This window comes from Notechis scutatus, chromosome 3 (genome assembly GCF_049901735.1).
Source record: "Notechis scutatus isolate UNSWTSFEM ecotype Mainland chromosome 3, rNotScu1.2, whole genome shotgun sequence".
Taxonomy (NCBI): domain Eukaryota; kingdom Metazoa; phylum Chordata; class Lepidosauria; order Squamata; family Elapidae; genus Notechis; species Notechis scutatus.
Window position 1 is genome coordinate 199996208 of NC_142011.1, and position 15123 is coordinate 200011330.

At 39.4% G+C, this 15123-nt stretch overlaps 1 protein-coding gene across 7 annotated transcripts in view; it reads left to right on the top strand.

Annotated features, from left to right (window-relative positions):
• PHF20L1 (PHD finger protein 20 like 1) overlaps positions 1-15123 on the top strand; it is a 55754-nt gene that overhangs the window by 21359 nt on the left and 19272 nt on the right. For 3 of the 7 annotated variants that reach the window (XM_026678534.2, XM_087962193.1, XM_087962195.1), the window contains 5 exons: positions 798-860; positions 4527-4734; positions 8847-8972; positions 9924-10006; positions 13707-13959. In XM_026678534.2, coding sequence (XP_026534319.1) covers positions 798-860; positions 4527-4734; positions 8847-8972; positions 9924-10006; positions 13707-13959 — 733 coding nt within the window. Of the gene's footprint in view, positions 1-797; positions 861-4526; positions 4735-8846; positions 8973-9923; positions 10497-10667; positions 12213-13706; positions 13960-15123 lie in introns of those variants that run through there. The other 4 variants (XM_026678535.2, XM_087962194.1, XM_087962196.1 and 1 more) reach the window with 2 other exon arrangements.

Below are 15123 nucleotides of genomic sequence, written 5' to 3' on the forward strand. Positions count from 1 at the left end.
AAATAATGGAATATTTAATCTTTTTAAAAGAAAAATTATAGAAATAAGACTACAAAGTTGGTCTTCTAGCAACTGTTATGTTATGCTGTAAAGAATTTAGCCTGCCCTTTGAAAATAATGTTTAGTGAGAGTTTTCAGAAGAAATGCAATTTTTCCCCACTTAGATGGAATATGCTAATTAGCTATCAAATATACTTTTACCACTACTAGATACAATTGTATCCTGCCCAATATGGTGAGTGGTATAGGAACGTATTTTTGAAATAAACTTAGTGTACACGTGTGCCTGTGCACATGGGATTGTTTAGTCTTTACAACACATGCTTATTTAATGCAGGGCTTTTTTTAAAAAAAATGTGTAGATATTCTTATTTGAGCTCCTGAGAGATCAAGCACTTTAGTGTTCTGTAATGAATGCAGATTACGCACAAATCAGCATAAAGAATAAGATGCTAACACCTCCTTTATCTTAGATATTATAGCAGGTTCCATAATTTGTAGTGACGAACAGTTGTTTTATATATGTGTCTGCTTTCTAGCCTTGAGGTAGCCTTTCTTTGTTAAACTTGGCTGACTATAAATCTTGACTGTTAAGCAGAGACAAGGCAATAGATCGGTACCAATGTGATCTTGGTCGCAGTTTTGCAGATCTCCGGTTGGTTGTTCCCTAAAATGATCGCGTTTGGGAGGGCAAGAAATTGCGGAAGGCTGGTGAGTGGAGTCATCCAACTGAGAGGCATGTCGTGATAACTTGTCTTTTTGTTTCCATCTTTGTGTTTTATCTTCGATATGATTAGGCGCGCGAGAGGCCACAGATAGCACCGGAGCTGAGATTAGTGACGGATAACGAGCCACGTGAAGTGAGTTTTGTGGGATTGTGGAAGGAGAGGGGAGGGTTCTTGGCACACAGGAAGCAGAAGCTGAGGAGAGGAAAAAAAACCACGAAAACCTGATGTGGCCAAGACCAGCAGAAGAGGTGTGACAATAGGTGGAAGAGCTCTGAGAGAGAGGGGCAGAACTGTGGTAGAGCCTTGGCAGGTGAGAGCGCCAGTCCATCGGAGTGAGTAACGCTTCAGGTGGACTGTCTGTAGGGTTGGACAAAGGTTCTCATCTGAAAACGAGCAGTTTATACAGGTAGTCCTTTACTTACGACCACCATTGAACCCAACATTTGCTGTTGCTTAGCGATACAGTGGTGAAGTGAGTTTTTCTCCATTTTTTACAACATTTATTGCCGCGCTTGTTAAGTGAATCACCGCAGTCGTTAAGTGAGTAACACAGTTTGCTAAGTGAATCTGGCTTCCCGAACGCTGACTTTCCTTGTCAGAAGGTCACATAAATTGGTCACATGACCCCCTGGGACATGGCAACCATCCTAAACGCGAATCAGTTGCCAAAACCTCTGAATTTTGCTCACACGCTGCAGTAGTCACAACTGTGAAAAAAAAATGGTCATAAGTCACTTTTTTCAGTGCTGTTGTAACTTTGAACAGCCACTAAACAGGCAGTTGTAAGTCGAGAAGTACCTGTAGTTGCTGCTAAAGAAGTCATTGGTGCAGCTAGAGGTGGTGGAATGATACTTTTGTTTCGTTTACTCATGTTTAAAGCTGTAAAATTATGAGGTCCGGCTCTAATAAATTCTATCCAGTGAAAACAAAAGTTGCAGATCTGTTGTATGTTGCTCATACAGTTCTGAGATAACTGTTTGGATTGTTTGAAGTCTGAGACAGCAGTTCTCCAAAGTGAAAAATAACTTAGAATATTTAACATTAACAATAGAGAATTAACCTATAATACATGTAGTTTGTTGGATGTAAATCTCCAGTTTTATATACACATAGAAGATGCTGTCCTACTGATACGATTAAAATAGATGGGATAATAGTGATGAAATTCAGTAGACCAATCATCCAAGTTTGATAAATATTTCTTCTAGGAAGGTACAACTTTGCATATTAATTTAGAAGAAATTAAAAAGTTTCCTTCTTTCTGAACCTTTGTGTAAGATTGATTTTACCACAGAAGATAAAATGCGTTTTCTTCATTCATTCACGCATACAGATTTGCACTCAGACTCTGAGTGCAAATATAGGCCTGCATCTTTACCCATGTGTGGGCTTTAATGTACATATGATAGGACTGTATAGTTGGAAATTTTCAATTAAGCCAGTGAGCCCAATTACTTGCTCAGCATGGGAATTCTGAATAAAGCATCCATGACAGATGTCTCCCCGCCTGAATTTGAAAACACCCAATGAAAGAAAAGTCATTCCCCTCTTTATAACTGATTCTGCTATTAAGTCATCTCCCTCCTGGTAATTGATGCCACTGTCACATTACAGAAAGTTTTCCTAACATCCAAGTAGAACCTAATTTCGTTTTGTCCAATACCATAGTTCTGTGCCCTATATTCTGGAATGATAGAGAACAGGTTTTGGTCTTCTGTTCCCTTGTCTGGTTCTGCTGCCATATTTGCTTCTCTCATCTTTGATCAAGTCTGATAATGCTTAATTTTCTGAGTCTTTCCTTGTAAGCTTTCAGCCCTGGCATCATTCTTCTAGTTTCCCTAAATCCTTTTTGTTAAATGTCCAGAATTGGACCAAATATTTGAATATGGTGGTGATTGCGTTACATGATTTGGAAACGGTAATATATTACTGCAGCCTAGCTTTGCTTTTGAATTTTTGGCAGCCAGATCATAGGGACTCCTATTCATCTAATGATTAATTACATTTTCAAAATGTAAGCCTGGCGTCTTCCACCTTCTAATTGTGCATTTGATTCGTTTCCCTCCCTCTATGTAGAGTTCTTCATTTGTCCTTTATTACATTTCATTACATTCCAACCCCTTTTTCTAGCCCATCAAGATCATCGTAAAGTTTGTTTTTGCCTTCTTAGTGGTCCCACTCAATTTCATGTCATCTGCAAATGTGGCGTTTCTCTTCATTTACCATTTCATCCCACTCTAATGAATTGTTCAAGAGTCCTGCTTTTTAAGTGCTTTGTAAAATATGCATTCTTAAGAAAATCTGGCCAAACATTCATCTGACAAATCCACAATGTTGATCTCTTCCTATTTCCGTGGTCCCTAAGTATTATTGTTCATTTTGTGACTTGTTCTAGAATGTACCAATATATGTCAGAGAAACAGCTATGTGTTGTATGTACATCTGTGCAGATGTTATCCATGTAGCATTTCAGAGTCAACATCCTAAAAGATACATTAGAAATCACAGGTAAAAAACATAGCTTGTCTTCATCACCTTAAGGTGTATCTTTGTCAGAATGGTGACCCAATTCAATTTATTACAGTCATAGACCAGAGACCAGAACAAATAAAAACACTCAGTAAATGTACAGTTAAAAAATTCTAGTATAAAATAATAAACAGCTAACATCTATGATAAAATCCAGTCTGTCAATTATACATGGTCTAACCATACTAAAATTACAACCCATAAACTCTGTGGCCCATAGTCAGTTTAATACTAAAAGGGAAAGAAATAAGCAGTGCAAAGGGTTTGCCCCATTTGTATAAAACAGCTATGGTGGATTAGACACACATTTCTGATGAATCCCCAGTACTGCTGCGAAGAATCTAGCCACCTGCACTGTAGTTAGGGACTGTTCGTCCTTAAGCAGCTATTGGTGTAGAAACAGCATAATCTGAGACACAGCCTAGCCTGGTGCATATTAGGGTAGTTCTGACTTGATTTTTAATTACAATAGATACTCATATTTCTGTAGCTATTGTAAAGCAGTTAAGACAATTTAAAGTCTTCGGGTATAAAAGTTTACAAAATGGAGAACAGCTAACTTCATGTTCTAGACATTTACCTTCAAAAGGCATCCAAAGAATCTGGGCTAAATTAGTAATGGATATACTAGTGCTGTATGGATGATACAGTTGCCTTAGTAGGGTTTTATTTTTTCCTGGCATGAAGATTAACCTTGGCAAGCAAAATATTTGTTAATATTTGGAATCAAAGAGTTGGCACAATTTCAAAGAATGGGAAAGATTTCTGCCCTATACAGTACAGGAATAGATAATTTTATTTATTTATTTAACCTAGATGCTGCCTGATTCAAAATCAGGCCATTGAGATTGATACATAGATAGTGAAATCTGACATGGAGGTTTCTCAGACAGTTTTATACAGTACCTTCTAGGCACCTGATGCTATTGCTAACATTTTCTATAAGTCAATTTGCCAAATCTAAAGAGGTCAGCAAGAGCTGCTTAGTCTAGAACATAACAATTTAGCGTAGCCCAAATGAGATACAGAACATTGTAGACTTTTTAACAACATTTCATTCCTAGAATGGAAGCTTGGGCACCCAGGATTAACTAACCTGTCATCAAAATCCTTGTTTCTTTTTTTTTAATTTATAAGAAACAGTAGAAATATATATTCTTCAGCATGAACAATTTTCCCTTTAGGATACCTTTCTTGTTAACAGTTTTCTTCATAGCTGGGTTTTAATTTGAGGTGATTGCTTTCTTTTGTTTTCTCCCCTTTTCAAAGGATTGGATAGCTTTGGTCAAAGCCGCAGCCGTGGCTGCCGCAAAAAACAAAGCGGGAATTAAGCCACGGACAAGCGCGAACAGTAATAAAGACAAAGAGGAGAGAAAGTGGTTTAAAGTACCTTCAAAGAAGGAAGAGACCTCAACCTCAGCAATTGTCCAGAAAGTCCAGAAGAAAGAAGAGCAGCCCACATCCAGCGAGACATTTGGTATATATATAACTACATTTTATTGTATACATGGTTTTCCCTTTAAAATACTTATTGATTCGTTTGTTTGTTGATTAAATTCACATGCTGCTGTGCTGCCCCACTCACTCACGCACACACGTCAGTGTGGTTTAGAGAGCTTATTAATGTTCCCCAGCAAATCCCTTCACCCAGCCTCAGAACTGTCCCAAATCAATCCAGCCACGAGCAGGCCAAGGTGAATCTACAAGGCAATGGCCCAATGATCCGTAAAACAATGGAAAGTTGTTCCAGTGAATAAGTCCACCAAACAAACTTAATCCACCAGGTCAAACTGAAATACACCCACAAGAACTCACTTGGCAAGAGAAGTTCAGAATCTCAAAAGTCCAGCAGGAAGCATGTGGAACAAACACACACAGCCAGAAACCAAACCCGTTGTTCCAGCCATGCCTCCCTCTGCGTGCTGTGATAAATACCTTTCTGGTGCAGGTCCTCAAGGTGGACGGGGCCTTCTCCTGAGTAATCTGTCAGATCTCCATTGCTTTTGTCTTTTCTCTGCCCTGTGTGCTCTCGGAATCCATCACGGAAGGCAACTCCTCCTCTTCACTGACCGTTCGCCCCTGTAAATTGTCCCCAGACGAAGCCCCCTGTAAATCTCTTTCTGGTGGCTGTTCAGAGTCATTAATTAACCCAGTTCCTGACGTGCCAGGAATTAGCTCATTCTCCCTCTGAGGAAGAATCTGAGGAGTCGTCCAGGGGAGACATCACAGCTGCCCATCTCACTGTGGAAGCAACTCTGGGCGGCATATAAATTACAGGTGGTCCTTGACTTACTACCAGAATTGAGCCCCAAATTTCTGTTGCTCAGCAAGGCAGTTAAATTGAGTTTTGCCCTATTTTACATCCTTTCTTGCCTCGCTAATTGAATCATTCAGTCGGTAAGAAAATCTGACTTCACCCATTGACTTTGCTTGCCAGAAGCCAGCTGGGAAGGTTACAAATGGTGATCACATCACACACACACACATACACACCGGACTGGGCAACTCTTACCAATATATGCCAGTTGCCAAGCGTCCGGATTTGAATCACGTGGCCATGGGGCTGATGCAATGGTCATAAGGGTGAAAACTGGTCATAAATCATTTTTTTTTCAGTGCTGTTGTAACTTCGAACAGTCTAAACGAGTTGTTGCAAGTCGAGGACTACCTGTTTTAATAAATAACACATTGACATTGGCCTGTGATCCTATAATGGCGGTTGCTTACATACTTGTCGCAGTTGTTTAACAGCAGGTTGCAAGCACAAAAAACGTACGTCTTGCCCGACACCACCGCATGGTAATAGGGCTTTTGAGAAATGCCTGGATGAATCTATATGAAGTTCCAGGCATAATGTGATAAGAAGATTTTATTTTTGTCTTTGTGAAATATTATTATGCTCCCTTTAAAACATAAGAAGGCACAAAGACAGGCATTTGGGTGAGCTTGTTGTATTCATATTTTTATCTCCTACTTGTCTTAGGACAAAGCAGAGCGGGGAGCATTAATTAATGGCAAGGATAACAAAGGAAATGTTGCATTTGTGCCAGTAGCTATTTGTTTGAGATACATTATATCAGTGATAGAAACATCCCGCGCACATGCTTGTTAGGGCCACGCTCTGGAAAAGCCGAACTTCCAGGTAGGTTCTAACGTGCATGCGTGCCCGATAATCAACTGGCCAGCACGCATGCGAAGGCCAGTTTTCGGCACTGCCGTGCACGAGAAGGATGATCGTCATATGCGCATGTGCACTAGTAACCCGGAAAACCCAACAGGCAAGGCTGCATGTGCCAGGTGACATGTCTTCGCGTGCCACAGGTTCGCCCTCACGGCACTTATACTATTGCCATTGCTGCTCTTGTGATTGTTCTAAGGCTTTTATATAATTCATTTATCAAATTTTTAAAACTGCCCATCTTACCTCATAGAAGGATTCTGGGTGGTATACAATAAAAGAGAAAAATAAAAACAGTATAAATAGTTAACATTTCAAAAAAGGTAATTTTGATTTAAAAATAGTGTTAAAAATTATTTGAAAGGCGAAGGGAGGGCCAACCATCCCCAGGGCTGCCTATTCCTTTGTGCTCTCTAAGAAAGAGCCATGTTTTCACACCTTTCTGCAGGGAAGTGAGGGTCCCGCTCATCTCTAGGAGGGGTGAGAATGTTCCACAGGATGGGGGCAACAAAAGACAAGACTGGCAGTAGGATGGCAGAGTGCAGTATTAGCTGATAATGCCACGTCTTTCCTTTGTCAATGTTTAAATAACCTATCTTTGCTGGTTATTTCATCCAGAATAAACACATGTGTAAAATCTAACCAAAATTGTTACTGGTACAATAAAAAGCTATTGCATTAATGTAAAAATAGCCAGATACAAGGAAAAATAAATCACCTCTCTTACTCATCCAGAAGAACCAGCTTTTCCTAATCCAGGTTCTTGAAGCTAACTGTGATGATACCAGGACGGCTAGCTGGGTGCTGGGAGGTATGGGTGTTTCTATATGCCAGTTCTCCAGGTCTTTCTTCCAGTTGCCAACTGTCTTGGCAAAAAAAGGCCCTTCAGATCTTAAAATCAGTGATAATTCATATGAAGAAGGATTTGCTTCCCCCCCCCCCAAGCCTCTGCTTTTTTTTAACTGCTACCTGCTTGACCATTATTTTAGTCTCATGTGACACTGTGTGGGGATTTGGAGAAATACCACAGCCTGAGTACGACAGTGCAGATTGTGGGAAAACTCAGTGGGGCTAAAAGGTATACGGGCAAGGACTGTCACTCCCTCAAGGTAGACCAAGTCAGAAAACAGATTTCACAAGAAAACCTGGAACCTTAATTGATCCAGGTTATAATATCAGAATCTGGAAATCCTTATTCTAAAGAAAGTCAAGGCTGGGCAGTCTTGAGTTTCTTTCTTACACGTTCAGGATTTCTCTGGGTAAGCTCACGCTTTATTAAGCATTTCCACATGTTTTCTTCAAGGCCAACTCTCTATTCCTAGGAGTCCTTGGTGGCAGAGTGATTAGAATGCAGTATTGCAGCAAACTCTGCCCACAGCCTGGAGTTCGATCTTAGCAGCCTCAAGGTTTATTCAGCCTTCCGTTCTTCTGAGGACGGTAAAATGAGGACCCAGATTGTTGAAGGCAATATGCTGACTCTGTCAACTGCTCAGAGAGTGCTATGAAACACCATGGAGCAGTATATAAGTCTTAAGTGCTATTGCTAGTAAGGGACTGAACTGGTCCATGTAAAAGACCTGACAGAAGTAACAAAGGACCTTCTTTGGACCTATCTACTATTAAGTGGCTGTGCTGCATACTTGTGTGTCAGAGAGTATGTGTTGTGTACTTTAAGAGATCATCTCCCTGCCCAAGCCTCTTATTAAACTATGTACCTTTTCAGAAGACTTAGATGAAGATAGAGGCTCTGCAGAGCCTATGACTGATATGAATGATTTTGGGGGGTCCCCAGTGCTTTACTCCTGGGAAATTTGTTGTTCTCGCTGAGGTCATTCTAATAGGTGCAGATCAGGATTTCATGGCTTCCACTGTTTTAGAACGTCCCTACGTCATGTCCTCGATTTGGGAGAAGTACAGTTTTTGTATAGGGTTGCACCCATGTTAAAGGAATAAGTTGGCCACTTGGAAGTTCTGTGAGTCCCCATGTTGACATTGAACAGTCACAAAACATCTGGCTCAAGTGGAACTTTCTGTCAGCTTTGGCTGTCAAATCAGGTGCTTCCTTACTAAGAGCCCTGGCTTTTCCATGCGCTGGAAAGTTGGATTATTGTGGCGCACTGTTCATGTTCTTCAGTCTTCATGCATTCCGAGACAACCATCCAAAAATTGCAGATAGTCTTTGGAAAACCTGAATGAGAATGCTCAGGGGAGAACAACAGAACTCTCTAGAATTTACGGTCCCAGAACAGTATCTTTTGCACAACCCTAATAAAAAATTATCTCCAGAGATTTAATTATGACTTCTAATGTTATCTCATAATAGTGTATGGAGGTAACTACATTGTAAATATTTATCTAGAGGAGCTTTTAAAACAGGGGGCTTATATATGATTTCTTCTTCTTTTATGCAGCATTTCCTCTGGTGGATGTCCCAAAGATTGCCTTTGTACAGGCAGAGAATGCATTAGCACACAAGAGGAAAAACAGTCTAGGCAACTCGTTTCAAGCAAAGAGGGCTCGTCTTAACAAGATCACTGGTAAGTTGTCATTTCAGATCAGCTACCATGCTTGTTTAAATGATTGATTGCTCTGATCTGAACAGTTGCAGGAACTAAAAATGTCTAATCTAGTCTTCTCCAAAGCACCTGAAGGCAAGATAAGTAGCAGGGGACGGAAACTGATCAAGGAGAGAAGCAATCTATAAGGAGAAACTTTTTGACAGAACCATTAATCCGTGGAACAAGTTGCCTTCAGAAGTTGTGGATGCTCCAACTTTGGAAGTGTTTAAAAAAAGATTGGACAGCCATTTGTCTGGAATGGTATAGGGTTTCCTGCCTATGCAGGGGGTTGGATTAGAAGACCTCCAAGGTCCCTTCCAACTCTGTTATTCTGTTATTCTGCTCTGTTAAATCTCTACTTAAGAAGAAATGCAAACAATATTAACTATTTGCATTATAAAACCAACTAGAAAGCCAGTTTGGTTTAGTGGTTAAATCTCTGACCTAGAAACCAGGGGAGCATGAGTTCTAGTCTCACCTTAGGCAGGAAAAACCAACTGAATGACTCTGAGCCATTCATTCTCAGCCCAACTCAACTGACAGATTTGTTGTTGTGGTTGTTATTCTAACTTACATGGTTGCCCACCTGTCCTAGAAACGCTCAGCAGCAAACAGAGTAAAAACATGGCATTCCGTTCAACCAAAATTCAAAACCATCATAAGTACATGCCAGTTGCCAAGCGTCTGACTTTTGATCACGTGACGGGGGATGCTGCAACAACCATAAGTGTGAAAAAAGCTCATAAGTCACCCCGTCACCCCCAGGTGTAGTCATATTGAACAGTCACTCAACAAATGGTTGTAAGTGGGGAACCGCCTGTACTGAGAATAAGCACTGGGATCTACCCGTAGGATCATCCTTGACCAAATGCCATGGTGGTTATTTCAAAAAAGAGTCCTATTTCTGTGCTGTTTTTTTCCCTTGTACAGGATTGTTGGCATCCAAAGCTGTCTGGGCTGATGGTGCTGAAAAGAAAGAAGACCGCAAAGAAGCAGCTCCAGTCTTGGAGCAGGTATGAAATTGTAGAGTTGATTCTTTTCCGAGGGCCATTCTGGAACATACTATGGGAAATAACCAGATCTGTGATGTGAATATTGTCTTGCTAGGCAGAATCCGAGAGGCCACTAAAGAACGATGTGTATGTATATATATATATAAATATATATACCTCTGCGTAAATGAAGGTCATGAAAGTAAATCTGTCGCTCTTAAGAATGCCTAACCCAGAAGCCAGTTCGAGATTCTGTCTGGACTGGACTTGTGCTGTTTGCCTTTTAGGTCAGAGAGTTGGATGTCTTAATTTATGGTTACCTTTCTTTTTATCGTCTATGGCAGGAGTGTCAAACTCATGGCGTCACAGCAGCGCCACATGACGTATCGGGACTGTCTCCCCCCGCCCCCTTCGCTAAACTGGGCATGGCCAGCATGAGGTGCATGGGCCAGGAGTTTGACAGCCCTGATCTATGGAGATTGTCAGTCATCCAGGTCATGGTTGTCCCAGTGTTGCTTTTTTTTTTTCAAAAGGCAACTGGACTGTCTTGGGTTTTTTTTCTTTCTCTTTTTCTTCGCTTCTCATCCAAGAAGCATCTTCAGTTCATGAAGCTCAGAAGATGCTTCTTGGATGAGAGAAGCGAAATGTTTTCAAGAGGGAAAAAAAACCAAAGAGAGTCCAGTTGCCTTTTGAAAAAAAGCACCATTGGGATTTTATTTTTAATTTTCATTAGCAAAACATTCCGAGAATCAAAAACAACAAACAAACCTGGATGTCTTTTCCCAAATACTGTTACACTTTGCTGAAATAGTGCCAACAAGTGACTTAAAAGGCCCTTGACGCAAATTGAACACAGGGGTTTTAACATCTACCAGAACTTCTTCCAAGAGAAGTTTCCTTTCTGTTGTAAGAATTGGTGGTTGTGAACGTATATGTGTTTATGGAACTGTTCAATGAGCCATATTACTAACCCTCCTCCTCCACCTTATCCTCCTTGGGTTAAGCTCTAGATTTTTAAATAAATATTAAGAAAGAAAACACATTAAAAACCTCTTGGGGATTTGGTTTTAGTTCACATCTAAAGCAGGGATGCCTGCATTCTCTTTTCATTTTTCTGCTCCGTTGGATTTTTTTTCCTGTCTTGCATTTAATGCATAACTATGACTTCTAAGAACCGAGCAAGATGAGTTCATACTAAGAGGATAGTTTGCTACTCTCTGTACATTGGAGTGGTTCCCAGGAAGTCACACCAATGTTGAAATGTCAGTTTTGCAGATCTTGTTCTGTAAGCCACATAATGTTAAAAAAAAATAATTAAAAAAAAAATTAAATGTGGCTGGTCATCTTGGACTCTTAACTTGTAGACTGATATTAACACTAGATATTTAACGGCCTATAAAATATGAATTTGAAAACCCTTGATAGAAAACATATAACCAAAGATAGAGAAAATTGGTGAAGAAAAATTGGAATGTGAAATGGAAATTTGTTGCCTGAATGAAAAAAATAATAATTCATTAATGAGAAGTCAAAAAAATACAACATTTTTTTTTAGCTTTTAGCCAACCGTGGCATGGTTCCATCCAAGTATCAGTTATAGGTCTTTTAAGTTATACATGTGTAGACAAAACCCTGGCTCCACTTTTAAACTTGAAGTTGTAACCATAATCTAAGTGGGTTTTCAAATGAAGAAAATAAAGAAAATACATTTGGTTAATATCAGTGTGCTCAAATCATGTTTTATTCTGGGAGGATCCAAAACTGGGCTGCAGATTTGAAATTTGTTTTCTAAGGCATACATAATTTTTTAGGAATCAGTGGCTTCATAATGCCAAGCTGCCTGCAGCTAAACATTGATGGTTAAAAAGACATAATGAAAAGATATTCAGATTGTCTCCTCTGGTTGTTAATTTCTCTTCCCGCCTTCTGGTTTACAATATCTTAAACCTAAACCCTCAGGTTACATGTCACAGGTACAGTAGTCATTTAATTGTGTTATTAGGATCTGGCCTTGTGTTTACTTTTGAACAATATCTGCTTAGATTAACTAATTTTCATTAAGGTTCTTTCTCATGTTTAATTTTGTCCTTGTTAAAGAGGTTTAAGCACCTTATTAGAACAAGTTTTCAAAACCTTGTTTTAAATAATTTTGTAACTTTGAAAATAATGGTTTCTGTAGTGATGTCTTTCACACGTGAAGATGAACAATAAAATCATTTATTTACAAGCTATGGCTCTAATTAATTTCTGGCAATTTTCTTACCAAGCTTTAGCTATGGTCTAGAGTCTTCCAGTTGTTTCACATGAACAAATGACGCTCAATGGACATGCATAACCGGTCCAGGGATAGCATGGGTGACAATTGAATGGAATGTTTGCTCCACCAGTCTTTACATCATATTTCCATTACATTGAATGTAGCAAGGACATTGAACAAGAACCACATTCTGTCTTTATCAAGCACAACACTAATCCTATTGTGATTTTGGGGCAGTTTCTTTGCATAATCCATGCACATGGTTAGGGCTGCTTTACCTCGTTTATCTAGTCACCCGTGCCTAACATCCATCTTTCGATGCAAAAGTTCCAGCCTGGAGAACACATCGTGAATTTGATTCTTATTATGAAAGTTTGCTTGTTTTGTTTTTAATGAAAGGGCAAATGCTTCCTGAATTTTCCCCAACGCTTTAATTGAAATGCTTACTGGCCCAATATTTATATCTGCTAGATAAATTGTGTTTTGAATTGTCTGTGGGGGATAGCTCTCTAGACATATATGTCAAATGCTGGTATTTGTAAATTGGGGTTATGTTGATATGGCGATTCATTATGTGTGCTGCACAAAACAGATGTGGAGGCATTACATTTTGAAAATGCATGCTTTGCTTTTCCAACTTGATAAGATGACACATATTTTGTTATTGCTTTTAATTGACAAAATTTTGTGATGCTTTTTACAGCTCATGTGTAGGTGGTATCCAGATTATGTGCTAAAATACAGAATATAGTCTATGGTTTAAAAAAAAAAACCTAAAGGGACCCTGCCAGCCTCTTCATGTCTTGTGTACAGACTGGCCTACATAAGTGGAATTTGTGGATTTTAATAATCACTCATTTAATGCTAAGATTTTGAATCTGGCAATCAGGAAGTTTTATAACACATCAGAGATTTATAATCGCGAACGCTTGATTGCGCTTTTTAAGAAATATTGTAGAAATTCCTGACATGGAAATATGGCAAAATTTGGTCAAGTCAAACAGATAATTAGTATGTTTGGAAGAATTAAGATGCTCAGTCAGTAAGAATGAAGAGAGGTGTACGGCTTCACATCCTGATCCAGAGATCAACATAAATTGCAAGTGGAAGGGTTTTCTTCAGACATGGAAGAAATCCCCTTTCTTTTCCACCTGCTGATGTACAAGAATGCTTGTATGGAACATTATTTCCCTGTGAAATGAAAAGATGTTCACCGAAGAGGCCTGCAGAAGCATGTCACATCTCTCCAGCTTGGAGCAGATCACTGGATTGGGATGATGGTCTTTGGCCGAGTCCCTTTTTAAATACTAAAATGCTTAATTTAAATTTTTCTTTCCTTCTGAAAAATGTTTAAATGCTAAAGTTGCTTTTTTTTAAAAAACAAACAAAAAAAACAAAAATAGAATGCAAGAGCTACAATGAAGAAAATGCAATAAAAGTATCAATTTCTTATTATTTATTCAGGAGATATCACCTAAGCCTCAAAGTCAGAAAAAAAATGAAGCTGATATTAGCAGTTCTGCCAACATTCAGAAATCGGCACTGCTGCCCTCCAACTTGTCTTCAGGAAAGTCTCGCAGCAAGAAATGCAAACAAGAATCTGGAGATTCTGCAGGGTGTCTAAAGCCCCTTAAAACACCATTTTCCCCAGAGTTAATACAAGTGGAGGATTTGACCCTGGTCTCCCAGCTTCCTTCTTCTGGGATAAATAAAACTAGTGAGCACAGACATTTTAAAACATAACCGTAATTGAGAAGTCATCATTGGTGGGTGGTGGTGGTTTTGTTTTGAATATGGCTTGTTGATCCTAAGTAGATTTTTGAAAAAAAAAAAAAAAAGCAAGAAAGAAAGAAACAGGACTTCAAGGAAGGTATGTCATGGAGTCTAACAGTAATGTAATTCAATTCACCTGAAAAAATATATACAAGAAATGTTTTCTTGTATCTTTAACATCTGAGGAACAGAAGAAAATTTAAAGCAACCAACTGCTCTTCCGATGTGCAAAGTTTTCCTTGTCCTGTTGCCTGGAATCTCCTCCCCTCCCCTGTCTCCCCTCCACTTCCTCTCCTCTCCTACTCTGTCTCCCCTCTCCTACCCTGTCTCTCCTATCCTATCCTACCCTACCCTGTCTCTACTCCACTCCTCTCCACTCTACTTCACTCTCCTCTTTCTCCTCTCTTCCCCCTCAGTTTTTCCCAAATTATACCAGGTGACTGATTCAAGACTGATTTTTGGTTTTATTCCTCTTGAGCACACACCATGCCTCAAACTGCACAGAACAGCAAAGCTTTTGTGATCTTGCTGATTAAAGAAGAAGGAGAGCTTTCCCTGTGTTTTTGTAGCCCGTCTTATCTTCTTCTAGCATGACGAGCCAACTCTTATTTTCTCCATTACTGGTTAACAGGCAGCAGTATTCCACTTTTGAGATAAAGATCCAAAAGTTGCTTTCTGAGACGAGACCCAGGAATGTATCCCTTGAAATCTCTACCATTTTAGAAGATGCCCAAGCATGTTCAGCCATCAACAAAAAAGAGGATTATTTTTTTTTGGTTCTCTTCCTCGTGTCCAACTGCAGCTCGCCTTCCCTTGTCCAAAGGTTTAATCCTTTCTCATCTATAGATTATAGGATGTTGGGAGGTGTTTTTATTTTTGTCAAATAGCAGCCTAAACCTTTTACTTTGCGCCCCCAAAATGGTAAAAATGAAGAATCAGAAGAGCTGTTTCCTCGGGCTGCCTTCTAATTGGCACGCACTGAACGAAAACTCAGGATGCGATCCAAAAAGAAGTATGTACAAATCCATTCGATTTGGAGAGAATATTTTCACTTAACAGGGCAGGGAATAAGAAATGGATAACCTGAACTAAAGTTATCCTGAAAAAA